This window comes from Carcharhinus amblyrhynchos, chromosome 19, assembly GCF_965287045.1.
Source record: "Carcharhinus amblyrhynchos chromosome 19, sCarAmb.v2.hapA, whole genome shotgun sequence".
Lineage (NCBI taxonomy): Eukaryota > Metazoa > Chordata > Chondrichthyes > Carcharhiniformes > Carcharhinidae > Carcharhinus > Carcharhinus amblyrhynchos.
The window spans coordinates 52,023,850-52,042,559 of NC_137342.1; the positions used below are offsets into that span (position 1 = coordinate 52,023,850).

Below are 18,710 nucleotides of genomic sequence, written 5' to 3' on the forward strand. Positions count from 1 at the left end.
ATTTTTTACAGCAATTGATGATAATTACAAGGTCATCATTTTGAAGACATTTTTTCCAGATTTTATTGAATTTAAATTTCCCCGGCTGTCATGCTGAGATTTGAACCCACGTCCTCAAAACTTTAGTCTGGGCCTCTGAATTACTAGTCCAGTGACATTAACACAATCCTACCATCTCCCCTTAACTGTTGAAGGCTGGACCTGTGGGGGGTGGTGTGGGTGGTGTGGTGGAGGGGGGGGGGGGGGGGGGTGTGGGAGTGGTCTTTCGGGTAGGCTGGACCTGTGGGATATATGGAGCATAAATCTACATCTCCCCACCAGAAGAGATAGCAAATACTTTCTGCGCAATGTGTTGTGAAGCTTGAAGTTCACATCTTAGAATCAGAGAAACCTTAGAGTGCAGAAAGAGGCCAGTTGGCCCACCAAATCTGTACTGACCACAATCCCACCCAGGCCCTGCCCCCACATTCCTACATATTTACCTACTAATCCCTCTAACCTATGCATCTCAGGACACTAAGGCACAAATTTAGCATGGCCAATCAGCCTAGCCTGCATATCTTTGGACTGGTTACTTTTGCTGAATACAGGAACCAGGAACAGGTCCGAAAGTTTGGGAATATTTGGAAATATTTTGAACATTTATTTGATCAGCTCCCATATGCTTCCTGCAGAACAACACTTGCAACTTTTATCAACCCTCTTTATCTGTACGTCTGGAGGGGATTGGGGTGGGAGGGAAGATAAACATATCTACTTATTATCTACTTTATTATCTTTAAATGTTAGAGTTGATAATATTTCTTAAGCATCAGAACGTTTATTCCATTTTTGAAATTTCTGCTGTTAGATATGACTTTCAGCTGATTCCAAGGCATGCAGGGCTGAAGAACGATCAGGGTATTAATAGAACGCTAACAACTGCATCTTGAGAAAGGGCAGTGCAGGATGGGCCATGGTCATTGCATGCTTGTCAGTTGTGTAAATAGTAATTAGTTTGTTCATTTTTCAATGTGACAGCAACCTACAGGAATGTACGATCAATATACCAGTCTGACGGTGAGGCCCAAGTTCCGATTGATGACCACTGTAAACAGTCCCATTAAGGGGCAGTTTGAGGAAGCTGGAGTATTGATGACCACTTCATTTGTTTGGTTAAAGTTCAAGTATTTGAAAAGGAAGATGTCTTGCCCCAAAAGAATCACTCTGTACAAGGCTATTTGAGCAGCTCCTGTTTCGATGTGTTATGCTTTTTAAACACATATCTCTTGCATAAGTCGAACCAGCAAAATGAGGATTTACTCCGTGTAAAGTAATATATCCCCTGAAATAACACCGTGATATTTGTTCTGAAAATAATTTCAAATAGAGCTTTACTTTAGTCCAAAATGTATTTTCTTTATAATAATTTTTTTAAGAGAAAACATTTGGAAATATTTTAAAGTGTATCACATTAATAAGAATTTCCCAGTACTAACAAGAAAAGTGAGACCATGTAATTCAACGAGCTCTTTGATGTAACAGAACAAACAGCTGTTGGTGCTTCAAGGAAATATTTATTGCACAATTTACCCACTTCAGTTCACATCTGTGTAACACACTCGCTGGGACCTCTGGCCACCCCACAGCGTATTTCTTGATGGCAAGAGATGGCAGACTCTTGGCCAATGGTGGGATTGTCCAGTCCCATCACTGTCAATGGGATTTCCCTTTGATTCCACCCCAGGTCATCAGGAAGCCCGTGGTGAGAGCGCGCCATCGGCGACACCAGAAAATCTCACCGGTGTGAAGAGTGGAAAGAACACATCCTGTGAATCATAGAAACCCTACTGTGCTGAAAGAGGCCATTTAGCCCATTGAGTCTGTGCCGACCACAATCCCACCCAGGCCCTGCCCCCATATTCCTACATATTTACCCGCTAATCCCTCTAACCCACACACCTCAGGACACTAAGGCACAAATTTAGCATGGCCAATCAACCTAGCCTGCATATCTTTGGACTGTGTCTAAACATTTCATTGTACAATTGGTTACTTTTGCTGAATACAAGAACCAGGTACAGGTCTAAAGTTTGGGAATATTTGGAAATATTTTAAACACTTCCTTGATCAGCTCCCACGCGCTCCCCGCAGAACAGCACCACCTCCCACTTATCCAGACCGAATCCCATTTCTCACTGACGGCCCATCTGATCACCCCTTCTTTCTCACCCTGTAGTGTAAGGCTATCCTGTTCATTATTCTGTGAATTTACTGATCAGTCCTCCAACATTCAAGTTGAAATAATTTATATCAACCACAAACAGCAAGGGCCCCAACACTGATCCCTGTGGGGTGCCACTGGACTCATCATCTGCATATTTTTGAACTGTTTTCTAATTGGTGAGACATGATGAGATGATTTCTCCTGTAACTTGGCTGGATCTAATTTTTACTCATCTTTTATTTCCAGGAGAATATCTTTATGCTGGTACAGCTTCCGACTTTCACGGCAGGGATACTGCTTTCACCCGTTCACTGGGACCACCGTCTAACCACTATTACATACGGACAGATCTCTCTGAGCATTACTGGCTCAACGGTACAGATTTATAACCACTTCTTTGTTTCTTTTTAAGTTATTGAATAAAGTTTAGTGGACGTCCAGTAAATGGTGTTGTGATTCAGACCATTTTCATATCACTTGTACTCATTATGTTTGACGCTGGTGAGTTTCTGAATGAATAAACTGGCCAATGCCTCATCGCTTTGACTGGAAATGTGTCTTCATAAACTGTCGCTGTTCATGTGGGTCAGCACCCATTCGGCAAATGGATTATTTAAGATCATTAAAACCACCTAGATAATAAATGTTGGCACTACACCAGTGTTAACATAAAGTGATATCAGTTTATGAACTTAATGTGACCAAACATGTTGATAGAATTTTTTGGCCATGTTAGAGCAGGCAGAGAGAGTGAGAGAGTTTCCTAGTCGCTGCAGAAGGCAACACTAACTCACTCCAGCATAATCATGGACCAATCCAATGAAAATCCATGGGAACCAACACCCTCTTTGGTACCCGAAGGAGAAGGAGTTTATGATACACTTTAACACTAAGTGACAGCATAACATAGAGGCAGATAGATTATCTGGGAAGTATAAGACCTCCTGCGGAATGTATTCTCAAACCATTCAACTTTCACACTTGTCAAAGCAGATTTTGAAAGCTGATTCTTGTCAATTATATCAAATTAAAACTACTTTAATATTATGAGAGAAGTAATGTGACCTCCTACTGTATTAAATAATTCAGCATCTAGGATGTGGAACACTGTGTAAGTATCCAAGTGTGTCTACGACTGACCTCAGGTTAAAGTAGAGCAGATAACTGTGGTGTGTTATAATGATGTAAAGACACCAATCACTCATAAGAGATTGTACAACCGCTTTGGTTTCTCCATTAATCCTTGGTAAATGTGGACATGTTTATATGGATAGAAAGTTTGAGGATGTCAGCACCCGATGCCGGCGTGTTCCTGTTCAAGGAATTTACAGGTTCTTGGCCAAATCACAAATGTGCCATTCAGTTCCGGTGTGGGACCTGAGCCCAGAGGCAGGGACTTGACCCATTGCACCACAAACCTCTCACCCTTTTCCTAGTGATATTATTTTAAACAAACACTGAGAGGAAAATGGGGGAGAGGGGGAGGAACGGGGGCGGGGGGGGGGAGTGGAGACTGCATAAAACTTTAAAAAACTGTAACTTTGAAATCAAAAGGCCATCATTGATGTCTTTTCAAGTCTTTGAAAATAAAATGCCACTGGCAGTTTGCCAATATACTCCTCAATGTTTCTCTGTACGCTAAGCAACAACTTTTCATTTACAGAGGCTAAGTTTATGGGAGCATTTTCCATTCCGGACACCTACAACGCAGATGACGACAAGATATATTTTTTCTTTCGGGAAGCAACAGAGGACAGCAGCACCTCAGACAAGTCCATTTTCTCCAGGGTTGCACGGGTTTGTAAGGTAGGCAGAGCATTTTAACATTGTTAATTTATTGTGCGTGTAAAGTGAGGGGTTACTTGATTGACACAATCTAGTTCATTCTGCTTAATTTTACAACTCATTAAATGACAGAAGTTCTAACTTTGCAAGTGGTTTTCTTCTCTTCTGCCTGAAGACAGTAACTTTTCCCGGTGACATTGGCAGCTTTGATAAAGGGTCATCTGGACTCGAAACATCAGCGCTTTTCCCTCCTTACAGATGCTGCCAGACCCGCTAAGATTTTCCAGCATTTTCTCGTTTGGTAACAGATTCTTGGTACCTGAAGCAAACTCTGATGAGGCTAACAATGAGTGCTGATAGGCTAGTGTTCATGGATTCAGGTTGGGATTGGTTAGCACTTGGATAGTAATCTGGAATGGTGGCTGGGTTTCACCTGTCCCGTTTGTGAACATTGAGACCAATTGTAGCACACTCTGTTCCAGCCCAGCATAACATCAGGTGTCTCAACATGGACCAGGGTTAACCCCAGTCTGTGCGAAAGCTGAAAACCCTACTTCTGTCCAATTTTCCTCTTTCTATGTTGATCAAAAACTCTTGGTTACAAGTCAAAGCATCTTACTTTGTAGTGCGTTCACTGAGTATGCCATTCACTTTGACATGCTACATGTTGTATTTCAGTTTTTATTCCTACAAAGTCATTATTTTGTTGTGGATTGCTGTGAAGCAAATCTTCATGAAAGCTGTATTTTCATCTTCAAAGCTTCTGAAGGTTGGTGATGTGGGAGGAGGGGAGGGGGTCATTAATTAGGCCCCCCAACATAAACAGTCACAGATTTAGTAGAATGAATGATCTTGGACAATGGGAAAATAAGCCAGCCAGGCCTGTTGCCATAGAAGACAGAAACAAATATTTCTCATTGAAAACATGTATTTTGAATTTTGAAAGATGGATGTGTTTTGCTTTTGGTTACATTTTGTGAAACTTCCGTCAATGACAAAATACAGGGAGAGAGAAGGAACAATAGATTGACTGAAAGCAATAATGCTATCAGCAGTAATCGGGAACAAGATGGCTCCCATTGCTAGCCTTATGAATAGGGTCATACAACTCCGAGAGATAACACAGGTGGGGAGCAGACAGGGTCGGACCAGAGTCACATGGGTTCAGTTTGGTAGGAATCATTCTCTGTCTATATTGGTTTAGATTCCTTCATGTTTCAGAGTTTCAGAGATCCTCACTCTAACCTGTTCATGTTCACCTCAGTTTGGTCTAAATTCAAACCACAAATTAATTTGCATGTTCATCCCTCAGCAGGACCTGATCCCAACATAAAAATGCACAAAAAAATCGCTTTGGAATTTGTTGGAGAGGATTTGCTGGAAGTTATGCTTCAATATTTCTATTAAGTTGAATATAACGTTAAAATAACATAGCTCCTGTATTATGTCCAGTTCTGTGTGCAAAATAATTTGAGGCAATCCAAGTGCACAGGATATACATAGGAAACTGAAAAAACATTTGTGCAGCTGTTCCATCCATCTGAAGCAGCACAATAATGAAGTCTGGCACGTAGACCAATAAAATAACCTGTTCCACCCTTACACATTGGCTCCATCAACCACGGCACTGTGTATTTTCCCCTCAAACACCAACTCTCACAGTAAGTGTTCATTTATCTCATCCTGGAACACACACACTCTCAGGACTTACACATTAACCCTGAAGAAATGATACGATGCATGCAAAAGATTTAGTGTGTCACTGTATGTTCTACGCACATCTATGGGATAAAATAACCAAAAAGTGTGATGGAGTGGATATTCCAGATTTTGATGTGGTTGAGTGTCTTTTGAAGAGAATAAGTGATTTTTAATTTAACAGGGTGGCACAGTGGTTAGCACTGCTGCTTCACAGCACCAGGCACCTGGGTTCGATTCCCGTCTTGGGTCACTGTCTGTGTGGAGCCTGCACGTTCTCCCCGTGTCTGCGTGGGTTTCCTCTGGGTGCTCCAGTTTCCTCCCACAGTCCAAAGATGTGTGAGTTAGCCATGATAAATTGTCCACTAGTGTCAAGGGGATTGGCATGGTAAATATATGGAGTTATAGGGATAAGGCCTGATCATTGTCAGTGCAGACTCGATGGACCAAGTGCCCATGTAGAGACTCTAAGATTCTATGAGTATGAGTATATACTCATTGGAAATGTATTGGAGAGTTTGGATAAACAACAGTATTGGTATTTAAATTCATAATGTTTCAAAGGTGCAGAGCAGGCTGATGAAGCCAAAAATGACTCATGACAAATATAGATCTTAGTGACACAGAACACAGAAACCAGGAAATAATAATATTCTGTGATGTCCCATTTTAAGGGATCTGTGCAGTTTTGAGTGCCCTATTAGAGAAGGAATAGAATCACCAGGAATATATACAGCGCAGCTTCACCAAGATCCAATTCCAAGAAGGAAATAATAGTTTTTACAAATTGAGATACTGAAAAAAACTTTGTAGAACAAAAAAAAAGACAATGAGTATATACTCATACTCATAGAATCACTGCCCATTAGTCTGTTCCCAATCATCAACAAATTGATGGAAGGAAGACTTAGTCAGAAATGACCTTCCCTCTGACGCTCGGTTTGGGTTGCTGTGGAACACTCATGGTCCTGACCACATGACAGCTTTGATCCAAACATGGAAAAAGTGAGTTGAAACATAGAAACAGTGAAAATAGGAGCAGGAGGAGGCCATTTGGCTCTTTGAGTCTGCCATTCATCGCGATATGGCTGATCATCCAACTCAATTGCCTAATCCTGCTTTTTCCCCATAATCTTTGATCCCATTCATCCCAAGGACTATATCATGTCAAATGTTTTGGCAACAATTACTTCCCGTGGTGATGAATTCAGTTGGGGAAGTGAGTTGAGAGCGACAACCTTTGACATTAAGGCAGAATTTAATCAAGTGCAACATCACAGAGCCCCAGCAAGGCTGGAGTCAATTAGGTTTAGATCAGGTTGTGGCTTTTTGGCTGTAAATTTCTATAGCTCTGGAGGTTGTGGACTGCAAGTTAGTTCGAATGGGTACGTGTTTCAGGCACATGTGCTGGTACCTAGATTATTATTTGTTTAGGTTGATGAGTTAATCCATGTTTGTGCCAATAGTCATTGCAGTTCAAAAGGTGCTGATTACATGGGTGTCGCTGGCTGGCCAGCATTTGCTGCCTAATTGCGGAACAATATGGACTACGACATCTTAATTGTTTTATATCAGAATCAAATATGGTTTCCAGCTGTTCTTACAATTCCTTTAATAAGCAGATTTTTGTCAGACACACTGCTGGTTACAAGAAAGTATGAACAATTTTCTAAATGTGCTGAAAACACAAAAAAAAGCTCCGTGACTCACATAATTGAAGAAGGGTCAGTTCTAAAGTCGTCCTGATGATGAGCTTGTGGCTGTGGATCACTCCAGTATGTTTCATTTAAAGATAGGCATTCCTTTGGGATGAGTTTGTACGAGGGGAATCACGTTAGCCTGATAAGAGTTTTCCTTTGTTCAAACTCAGCTGGATTGATTTCAGCCAATGGATCTCCTTGGAGTGGCTTTGTTTCATCCGGTGTTATGGAGCAATTCAACTCCACAGGATTCCCATGTTTGGAGCTTCCAGCCAAGATAGCTTGATGATGGTCTGAGCTGGAGGATTCTATATTTCAATTGACACCATTGTTGTGCTGATCAATTAACACCAAATTTCTGCTGTTATCTGTGGTGATATATAATTGATGAAACGTGCATTCCTTTATCTGCTCCCTCTCGGGATTGGTTTGGACTCTACAGGTAGATGAGTTTTGACGAGGTAAAATTTGCGTGCTGATTCTACACCAATCGATCTAATGTACAGCCCCCAATTGTTATAATATTCTCTAATCAATTACTTTGTGTTGTAAGTCCAATATATGCCCCTCAACCGAACTAATTGTATCAGTAACCAGTTTCCAGTGCATCTCCCCATCAACTCCAATAAAAACAAAGTGACATTTTGATAAAGTTAAGTTTGGATTATCACACGGTAATTGAAGATTCCCCTCCAAGCCACTCACCATCCTGACTTGGAAATATATCGCCGTTCCTTCACAGTCGCTGGATCAAAATCTTGAAATTCCCTTCCTAACAGCATTGTGGGTCAACCCACAGAGCATAGGCTGCAGCAATTCAAGAAGGTGACTCACCACCACCTTCTGAAGGGCAATTAAGGATGGACAATAAATGCTGGCCAGCCAGCAACGCCCAAGTCCCATGAATGAATGAAAAAAAGAACAATCCAGGAGTTTAGAATGCAAAAGCTTGCTATCACTGGGAGTGACAGAGATGACTAACATAGATAAGAACATAAGAAATAGGAGCAGGAGTAGGCCATCTAGCCCTTCGAGCCTGCCCTGCCATTCAATAAGATCATGGCTGATCTGAAGTGGATCAGTTCCACTTTCCCGCTTTCTCCCCATAACCCTTAATCCCCTTGCCTACCAAAAACCTATCTACCCGCGTCTTAAATATATTTAGCGAGGTAGCCTCCACCACTTCAACGGGCAGAGAATTCCAGAGATTCACCACCCTTTAAGTGAAGAAGTTCCTCCTCAACTCTGTTCTAAACTGCTCCCCCCTTATCTTAAGGCTGTGCCCTCTAGTCCTGCTGTCCTTTCTGAGCGGGAAGAGCCTCTCCACCTTTACCCTATCCATCCCTTTCATCATCTTATACGTCTCAATAAGATCCCCCCTCATTCTTCTAAACTCTAACGAGTACAAGCCCAGTCTATTCAGCCTGTCCTCATAGCTCAACCCCCTCAACTCCGGTATCAGCCGATTAAACCTCCTCTGCACTCTCTCCAAGGCCAAAATATCCTTGCGCAGGTGCGGCGACCAAAACTGCACACAGTACTCCAGCTGCGGCCTCATCAGTGCCCTGTACAGTTGCAGCAAGACCTCCCTACTTTTATATTCAATCCCCCTCGTTATGAAGGCCAGCATCCCATTCGCCTTCCTGATCACCTGCTGCACCTGTAGGCTGGGTTTTTGCAACTCGTGAACAAGGACCCCCAGGTCCCTCTGCACCGTAGCATGCTGCAGCTTTTCGCCCTGTAAGTAGTAGTCATTCCTACTATTATTCCTACCAAAGTGGATAACCTCACACTTGCCAACTTTGTATTCCATCTGCCAGGTCCTCGCCCACTCGCTCAGCCTATCTAGATCCCTCTGCAGATTTTCCACACCCTCCGCACAATTTGCTGTTCTACTTATCTTTGTGTCATCAGCAAATTTCGACACGTTACACTCCGCACCCTCCTCCAGATCATCTATATAAATGGTAAATAGCTGAGGCCCCAGCACCGATCCCTGGGGCACTCCACTAGTCACCAACTGCCAATACGAATAGCACCCATTGACACCCACTCTCTGCCTCCTATTTGACAGCCAATCCCCTATCCACGCTAACACCTTACCCCTAATTCCATGCCCCCTAACCTTCTGCCACAGCCTTTTGTGCAGCACCTTATCAAACGCCTTCTGAAAATCAAGAAACACCACATCCACTGGTTCCCCTCTATCCACCGCACTAGACACATCCTCATAGAATTCCAATAAATTCGTCAGACACGACTTCCCCTTAACAAATCCATGCTGCATCTGCTCTGTCAAACAATTCTTTTCAAGATGTCTTGCTATTTCCTCTTTGATGACGGATTCAAGCATTTTTCCTACAACAGACATTAAACTAACCGGCCTATAATTCCCTGCCTTATGCTTGATACCCTTTTTAAACAGCGGCGTAACATTAGCCGTTTTCCAATCTTCTGGCACTTCCCCGGAATCCAGCGAGGTTTGGAAAATAATCACCAAAGGCATCCACTATCACCTCCGCCATTTCCTTCAGAACCCTGGGATGCATTCCATCCAGTCCTGGGGACTTGTCCACCATTAGTCCCACTAGTCTGTCGAGCACTAACCTCTCTAGTAACAATGATCTCATTCAGGCCCTCCACTCCTTCCATCTTTCCATCGCTAACACCCGGCAAACTATTCACGTCCTCCTCCGTGAAGACTGAAGCAAAAAACTTATTCAAGGCCTCAGCCATTTCCTCATCCCCCACCACTAAATCCCCCCTCTCATCCTCTAAGGGTCCAACATTCACCCTAGCCAGCCTCCTCCTCTTTATATATTTATAAAAACTCTTACTATCCTTTTTTATATTTAGCGCTAGCCTAGATTCATAGCTTATCCTTCCTTTCTTTATCAACTTCTTCGTCATTCTTTGTTGATGTTTAAACCTCTCCCAATCCTCTTCTCACCCACTACTTTTAGCCACTCTAAACTCATCAGCTTTTAATTTAATACTCTCTTTTATCTCCTTCGTTATCCACGGCTGATTATCTCTTCTCCTACGATCCTTCTTTACCATCGGAATAAATTTCTGCTGAGCACCAAGAAAGATCTCCTTAAAGATCCTCCATTGTTCCTCAGCAGACCTACCTTCCAACGTGCTCCCCCAATCAACATTCGCCAATTCCTCTCTCATCCTATCGTACTCCCCTCTGTTTAAACAAAGGACGCGTGTCCGAGATCCTACTTTCTCATCCTCCATCTGCATCAAATACTCCACCATACAATGATCACTCTTCCCAAGAGGATCCCTCACAACAAGGTCCCTAATTCCACCCGCCTCATTACATAACACCAGATCCAAGATAGCTCGCTCCCTCATTGGCTCCAACACACACTGTTCAAGGAAACTATCCCGGCAGCATTCCAAGAACTCTTCCTCAAGCCCACCGCGTCCAGCATGGGTCGACCAATCAATATGTAGATTGAAATCCCCCATAATTATCGCCGTTCCATTCCTGAACGCATCATTTATTTGCCCGTTAACAGCCCGCCCCACCTCCAGGTCATTATGTGGGGGCCTATAGACCACACCCACCAGCGTCTTCCTCCCTTTGCTGTTCCTAATCTCCACCCACAACGATTCTACTTTCTGCTCTTTGCCGCCTATATCATCCCTTACTACCACCCTGATGCTGTCCTTAATCAGCAGAGCTACGCACCCCCCCCTTTTTCCTCCTTCCTATCCTTCCTAAACACTTGATACCCCTGGACATTCAGCTCCCAGTCCCTGTCACCTTGCAGCCACGTCTCTGTAATGGCCACCAGATCGTATCCATTTGTGCTGATCTGCGCCACCAGCTCATCCACTTTGTTCCGAATGCTTTGTGCATTCAGATAAAGTGCCTTCATCCCAGCCTTCACCTGGACCCTATTTGCCGGAACGCTACCAACCATACTCATGCCCCCTACTCCCTTTATTATTGGGACATCCTTGGCCTCTTCCCTTACCTGTACCCTCTCCTTTACTTTAGACCGTGTAATTTCACCTACCCTTGCACCCTTCCCCCCCCGCTAATTAGTTTAAAGCCCTGTTTACAGTCCTAGTCATACAATTCGCCAGGACTCTGGTCCCAGCATGGTTCAGACCAACACCATCCCACCTGAACAGGTCCCACCTGCCCCAATACTGGTGCCAATGCCCCATAAATTCAAACCCATTCCTCCCACACCAATCCCTGAGCCACCCATTCATCTCTTTAATCCTATCTACCCTATGCCCATCTGCACTCGGTTCAGGCAGTAACCCAGAGATAACCACCTTGTCGGTTCTGCTTTTTAATTCCATTCCCAGCTTTTCATACTCCCTCTCCAGATCCTCAGTTCGCATTTTGCCTACGTCGTTGGCACCCACATGTACCACAACGACCGGATTCTCACCCTCCCACTCCAGGTTCTTCTGCAGCCCAGATGCGACATCCTGGACCCGAGCACCAGGCAGACAACACACCCTTCTGTGCTCTTTATCATTGTGACAAAAGACAGTGTCAATACCCTTAACCACACTATCCCCAATTACCACTACATTCCTTTTTACCTTCTCTTTGTTTATGTCCTGTGTCTGCATCACTGTACCGTGTGCAGTTTGCTCATCAACCTCACAGCCCTCATTCTTGTCCACACTGGAAGCAAGAACCTCAAACCTGTTATGCAGATTGAGGGGCTGAGGCATTTGGGTCCCACCCTCCTTCCTCCTCTCCCCACCCTCCTTCCTCCCCCCAGCAGCCCCCTCTTGTTCCTGACCCTTAGAGTGAGCCAGTCTAGGGGGGGTGGATGTCCCTTGCACCCCATTATCAATGGCACCCTCCCTCCCCCTGATGAGCCTCAGTGTCTGTAGCTCAGAGGCCAGCTCATCTACTTTGAGCTGGAGCTCCTCCAGCAACCTGCACTTACTGCAGACATGGTCACTGGGAAGGACCCTGGGGTCCGCCAGCTCCCACATCATACAGAAACAGCACATCACATGCCCCTCCATTATTGCCCCTTAGTAATTTCTAAACACAGTTTACAACGCAAACTTACCTGGCCCTTTTCTGCCAAGCCCTTTTGATCCTAAGCCCTTACAGCTCACTCTGCTTCCCTCTCACTCCGCTGCCCGCTCCGACGCTGCCCGCTGTCTACAACAAGCCTCCTTTTAAACCTAGCGCGGTTTAAAAAAAATCCCTTCCCACAAATCCCCACGACCCACTTCCTTTGTAGTTTTAAAGCTGAAAATGTTATTAAGCCCGCAAAAATGTTTTTAAAGGTAACCTCTTACCTTACTCAGCGCTCCTTCACTCCGCCCGCTCCAGCGAACAATGCATTTAAGGAAGAGTTCAATAAGTTCATGAGGGAGAAAGGAACAGCATTGTATGAGGACAGGGTGAAGCAGCACCAAGTAGATTGTTTAGCGAATAATTTAACAATCTCCGGTATCATGACAGTTCAAGCTGTACATAGTTGGTGTAGAGCCAGAGCCCAAATTTAACCTTATCAACATTCCCCTCCTTGTACAGAGTTAAAGTCAGTCGAGTGGCAGGAGGCTTGTGTGCAGCATAAATACTGACACAAAAGATTTGCGCCAACTGGTTTGTTTCTGTCCTGTAAATTCAATGTAATTCAAGGTAAGGCTTTATAAAACACAGGTTAGACCCTGGCTGGAGTATTCTGCTCAATTCTGGGCACTGCATTTTAGGAAGAATGTCATGGCCTTGGAGAGAATGTAGAATCATAGAATCTCTGTGGTGTAGGAACAGGCCATTCAGCCCATTGAGTCTGCTCCAACTCTCCATCAGAGCATCTTATGGGCGGCACAGTGGCAGAGTGGTTATCACTGCTGCCTCATAGTGCCAGAGACCCCAGTTCGATTTCTGACTTGGGTCGCTGTCTGTGTGGAGTCTGCATGTTCTCCCTGTATCTGTGTGGGTTTCCTCCCACAGTCCGAAAGGCACGTTGGTTAGTTGGATTGGCCATGCTAAATTCTCCCTCAGTGTACCCGAACAGATGCCAGAGTGTGGTGACTAGGGGATTTTCACAGTAATTTCATTGTGGTATTAGTGGAAGCCTACTTGTGACACGAATAAATAAATAAATAAAATTATCCAGGCCCACTCCATCTGCGTAATTCCACTAATTCCCCATACCTACACATCTTTGTGTAGGGGCAATTTGTCATGCATGGTCAATCCACCTAACCTGCACATCTTTGGACTGGGAATGGAATCCAGAATTGAACCCGGAGGCAGACAAGAGGAGAATGTGCAGACACCACACAGGCAATCACCCAAGGCTGGAATCGAACCCGGGTCCCTGGTTCTGTGAGGCAGCAGCGTTAACCATTATACCACCGTGCTTTTGATTTTTGATTTGATTTATTATTGTTGCATGTATTCGTATACAGTGGAAATGCTTCTTGTGAGCTATATAGATCAGGCATACCTTTCATAGAGTACATAGGGGAGAAGCAAAGAAGAGAGTGCAGAATGTAGTGTGACAGTTTTAGGGTGTAGAGAACGATCAAATTAATATAAGGTAGGTCCATTCAAAAGTCTGATGGCATCAGGGAAGAAACTGTTCTTGAATCGGTTGGTACGTGACCTCAGACTTTTGTATCTTTTTCCCTACAGATGAAGATGGAAGAGAGAATGTCCCGTGTGTATTGGGTGTACTTAATTATGCTGGCTGCTTTTCTAAGTCGGTGGGAAGTGTAGGCGGAGTCAATAGATAGTAAGCTGGTTTGCGTGATGGGCTGGGCTACATTCACGATCTTTTGTAGTTCCTTGTGGTCTTGGGCAGAGTAGGAGCCCATACCAAGCTGTGATACAACCAGAAAGGATACTTTCTATGGTGTATCTGTAAAAGTTGGTGAGAGTCGTAGCCGATGAGCTAAATTTTCTTAGCCTCCTGAGAAAGTAGAATTGTTGGTGGGCTTTCTTAACTGTAGTGTTGGCGTGGGGGGGACCAGGACAGGTCAGGGTTTGGACAATCTGGCCACCTTGAAGCTTGAAGCTCTCGGTTATGATGTGACCAGTCATAAGTATACAAGGAGTATAGTGGGGGCTGAGGACACACCCCTATGGGGTACCACCGTTGAGGATAATCATGGAGGAAGAGTTGTTGCTTGTCATTAATGATTGTGGTCTATGGATTCAGAAGTCTAGAACCCAGTTGCAGAGGGAGGAGCTGAACCCTAGGCTGTGGAGTTTGGAGATGGGTTTTGTAGGAATAATGGTGTTGAAGGCTGAGCTGCAGTCAGTAAATAAGAGTCTGACATAAATGTCTTTGTTATCGAGGTGTTCCAGGGTTGAGTGTAGGGCTGGGGAGACAGTGTCTGCTGTGGACCTGTTGCGGCGGTAGGTGAACGTAGTGGATCCAGGCAATCTAGGGGGCCAGAATTGACTAACTTTTTGAAGCACTTCATAATGATGGATGTCAGAATTACCGGAAGATCATCAGAGCTAAACATTTGCTAGAATTGAATGAAAGTTTTCAGTTACGCAGAGAGACTAGAAAAACTATCCAAAAAACAGAATACTGTGGATGTTGGAAATCTGAAATAACAACGTAAAACACTGGGAATTCTCAGCAGGTCGGGCAGCATCATTCACAGAATAATCTTCTGATTAAACGTCTTCCAGACTCGAAACGCTGGCTCTCGGTTCTCTTGCCATGGATGCTGTCAGATCTGCCGATATAGTCCAGTGTTTTCTGTTTCTGTGTCAGTTACATTAACTGTTTCTCTGTCTATACATGCTGCTTGATCTGCTGAGAATTTCCAGAAAAACTGTTGTTATTCTCCCAATAGCAGAGAACGATTGGAGCAGGTTTAACAGAAATGATTAAAATTCTGTAGGGTTTTGACAGGCTGAATAAGGAGAAATGGATTCAGCCCAAAGTCAGATCGGTCAGCGCACAACACAGATTTAAAATAATTAGCAAAAGATTCAGTGTGAATGTGAGGAAAGAAATGTCAGCTCCTAACTGTTACCAACTAGGTTGCATTTCCTGTAAGTGTATTTAAAGCAAATTTAATAACACCGTAAAAAAATTCCATAAATAAGGGAGAAATTTGCGATGCGGTGAGAACAGGAGTGGAGTTAATAGTATCTTCAATGTATGCTTGTAGTGAAGGAGATATGGAAACAGATGGAGAGATTAGTAGTTAAATGAATAAGAAGTGATGAAGTGACAGTTTCATTATTACTACAATTTTTATTCTGAGTGGGAAGGTTCCAGGGGAGGACTGAAGATGGTCAGGGGTCCAGAGTTTGCCGTTTCTGGGGAGAATGAGCTTGATCAGGAACTGTTTTAATGAACTGTGATTTTAAACAGTGAGCATTGCAGGTTAGTGAGGAAGACTGCGTGGGATGAAATATTCCCCATTGAGGCAGGGAACAAGAGAATTCATTCTCACTCTCTGAAAAGCTGTGCTGGTGTCAGAGGTAGGTAAATGTACCTCACAGAGAAACCACACGCCTGTTATCTTGTTTGAATTGTAAATCATGACCTTTAGATGTACTTAAAAATATGTTAGTGTTATTGCAATGTTTAAAACTTATTTGCAAATTACTTTCTAAATCAAAGGGTGAAAATTGCGAACTTACTTCACACCAGTTCCCCTGGGATTTTTTCAGTCTTTCATTTTTGTTTGAAGTGACTGAATATGTCAGTTTGAAATATTAAGTGTTTGAGGAAATCAATTTCCTCTGGTGCTGGCAGGCAGATGCTGGAGATCAACTTACACATCGTTAGACCAAAACACAGGCAGGTTTTCCTGATGGGAAAGGCTTTCGTGTTGTGTGACACAAATGCTACCAACGCATTTACCTGGTTCCAGCTAATGCTTTGTTTTATTAGTAAATTGTGAGCTCGTGCTGTGCCATCAGCTTAAATCAAACTACCTTAAAACTTATCCTCACCAGAACAGACCGCAGTAGCTCGCACTCTGCACCTTGGTGAGTGGCTTAAAGAGAGGCAATGTTAAAAATAGCTCATAATTTTACAGGAGTAGTTCATTTGTCAGGAGTGAGCCCAGCTGAACAGTGAATGCTTGAACTGTAAAAATATTGTGTTCAACAGAAAGACATTAATAATCATAGAATTACAATCATCACAAATCTTCTTAACCATACACAGAGTCTGTTAAGTAGTTCCTCCACTCTTTGCTGTAGCTGATGATCTAATGATATATTGGAACTCAACCTCTCTTCATGTCGAGATCGCTCCATTAGCTTCACTCCGAATTGCAGGATGTTGCACACTTACTCAGTGACCCAGTAGGTAGAGGTGATGAGTGATTGTAGTGTTAATGCCACGATGATGGATTCATTAATGGGGCATTACCCAGACACTTATTCCCCATGATGAATAAGGTACTGAGATTAGGAGAAGGTTGATAAGCAGTACGTACTTTCCTGAGGATTTGTGTTGCGTAGTCATCAAGCTCAGCACAATATCGGTAAACCAATTTACTCAGCAGAAGCTCCAACAGAGGACAGGCTGATTGGAAAGCGATGCATTGTGATTTGTTCCTTAAACTGAAACTCTAAATCAGCCTGCATGTTCAAACTAAAGTCCCTGCGGAGAAAATGGCCGAGGCACTTGGCTACCCAGCGTCTGATTTTCACACATTCAGGGGTTTCCTAAACAAAAATGGTTGTGCAATGCCTCTGACTGAAACTTACACCTGGAACACAAGGAATGCAAATGTCTGTGTGTGTGCGTGTGTGCGTACATGTGTGTGTGTGTGCGTGAGTTTGTGTGTGCGTATGTGTGCGTGCACAGTTGAATGTGTGCATGAACGCGCGTGTGCACGTGTGGGGGTGTGTGCACGTGTGTGTGTGTCTGTCTGTCTGTCTGTGTGTGCACGTGGTGTGTGTGCGTGAGTACGTATGTGTGTGCTTGTGGTCACAGGAAAGGGTGCAAGATCCACTGCCCTCAACATAATGAGCAGCAATGCCAGATGTGAAGTCAAAATTGACACTGGAGCAAAGGGTAACGTACAATCCAGTCACAGGTTATGGGAAATAAACCTGTATGCACCAGGTCCCGGCATCAAGACTCACCTCATAGTATATGGTGGACAGACAATCCACACCAAAGATATAGCAACACTTCACCACACATACAGGGCAGTTTCATGTTCCATATATTTATCAGAACATAAAGGGCATCGGAACAGCAGTGCATTGAGGCTCCTTCTACTTGATCTGGAAGTGCATACTCTACAACTCCAAGCCATAGAGATGACAGCATGTCGCAAGCACGTCACCGTCACATCAGTAGTAAACTACCAGTTGTTCACCACATCAGACTTGCTGACCCAGTATCACCAACAGTCTGTGCTCCAAGAGGAGTATCAATAGTCGTAAAGCAGAAAGTCATTAATCAGCTGTATTAGATGATGGCACAGGTATCATAACATCTTTCGATGAGGTCCGGATTGGGTTTCAGCAATAGCGGCCAGAGTAAAGAAAGATGTCACGGTCAGGATACACATTGACCCACTGCAATTGAATAGAACACTGCTCAGACCAGTTGTCCTGAATGAAGACAGTGGAACAGGTGACAGCAGATATGCCAAATGCCAAGGTGTTCATCCTTCAGGATGTGTACATTCCGGTGGACCCTGTTAGTTGAGGAATTCTCAAAACTAACCACATTTGTGTCACCAATAGGCAGATATCGCTTCTTTCACCTGCCCAATGGGATTGCCACTGGTGAAACTCTCTCAGGCCCACTCTGCCAGATCATTGTTGATGACATCCTGATTTGGGTCTGTACTGTACAAGCACATGATGCACGCCTTTGTCTCTTACTCGACTGAATCAGGATCTTCTAATTAAAGCTGAACCCTGTAAAATGCAGATTGAGGGTCAACTCAGTTCCCACCTGGGCTGTTTACCCACAGCCGATGGTGTAAAGTCTGACCCAGAGAAAGCTGTACGACAGATAGCCATTCCCACAGACAAGCACACAGGCATTGGCATTTTGGCAATTGAGGTGCTGTCCTCTTGTTGAATTCAGGAACGTTCTTACAGGCGGACATCACATTGCAAGCAATTGCATGACATCATCATGAGGAGCTGGCGAGAGTCCTCAAGAGAGTTTCCCCATGAGCCCAACACATTCTCACCATCAGGAATAAACTGACCAGACAGGGTGGACTGACTCTGTAACACCACCAATTCATTACCCCCACTGCCAATCGTCCATACGTATGTCTCAAGGATAAAAGGAAGAGGGCAGAGGACAAGTGTTGCATGTAGCTGCTGAGCTCAGGAATAAACTACCCTTGTTGGA

General features: G+C 43.9%; 1 protein-coding gene across 3 annotated transcripts in view; it reads left to right on the forward strand.

The window, feature by feature from the left end:
* The window catches only part of sema3d (sema domain, immunoglobulin domain (Ig), short basic domain, secreted, (semaphorin) 3D), a 305,816-nt gene that overhangs the window by 175,565 nt on the left and 111,541 nt on the right, over positions 1-18,710 (forward strand). For all 3 annotated transcript variants that reach the window (XM_080207776.1, XM_080207777.1, XM_080207778.1), the window contains 2 exons: positions 2,453-2,581; positions 3,870-4,012. In XM_080207776.1, coding sequence (XP_080063902.1) covers positions 2,453-2,581; positions 3,870-4,012 — 272 coding nt within the window. The remainder of the gene's footprint in view (positions 1-2,452; positions 2,582-3,869; positions 4,013-18,710) is intronic.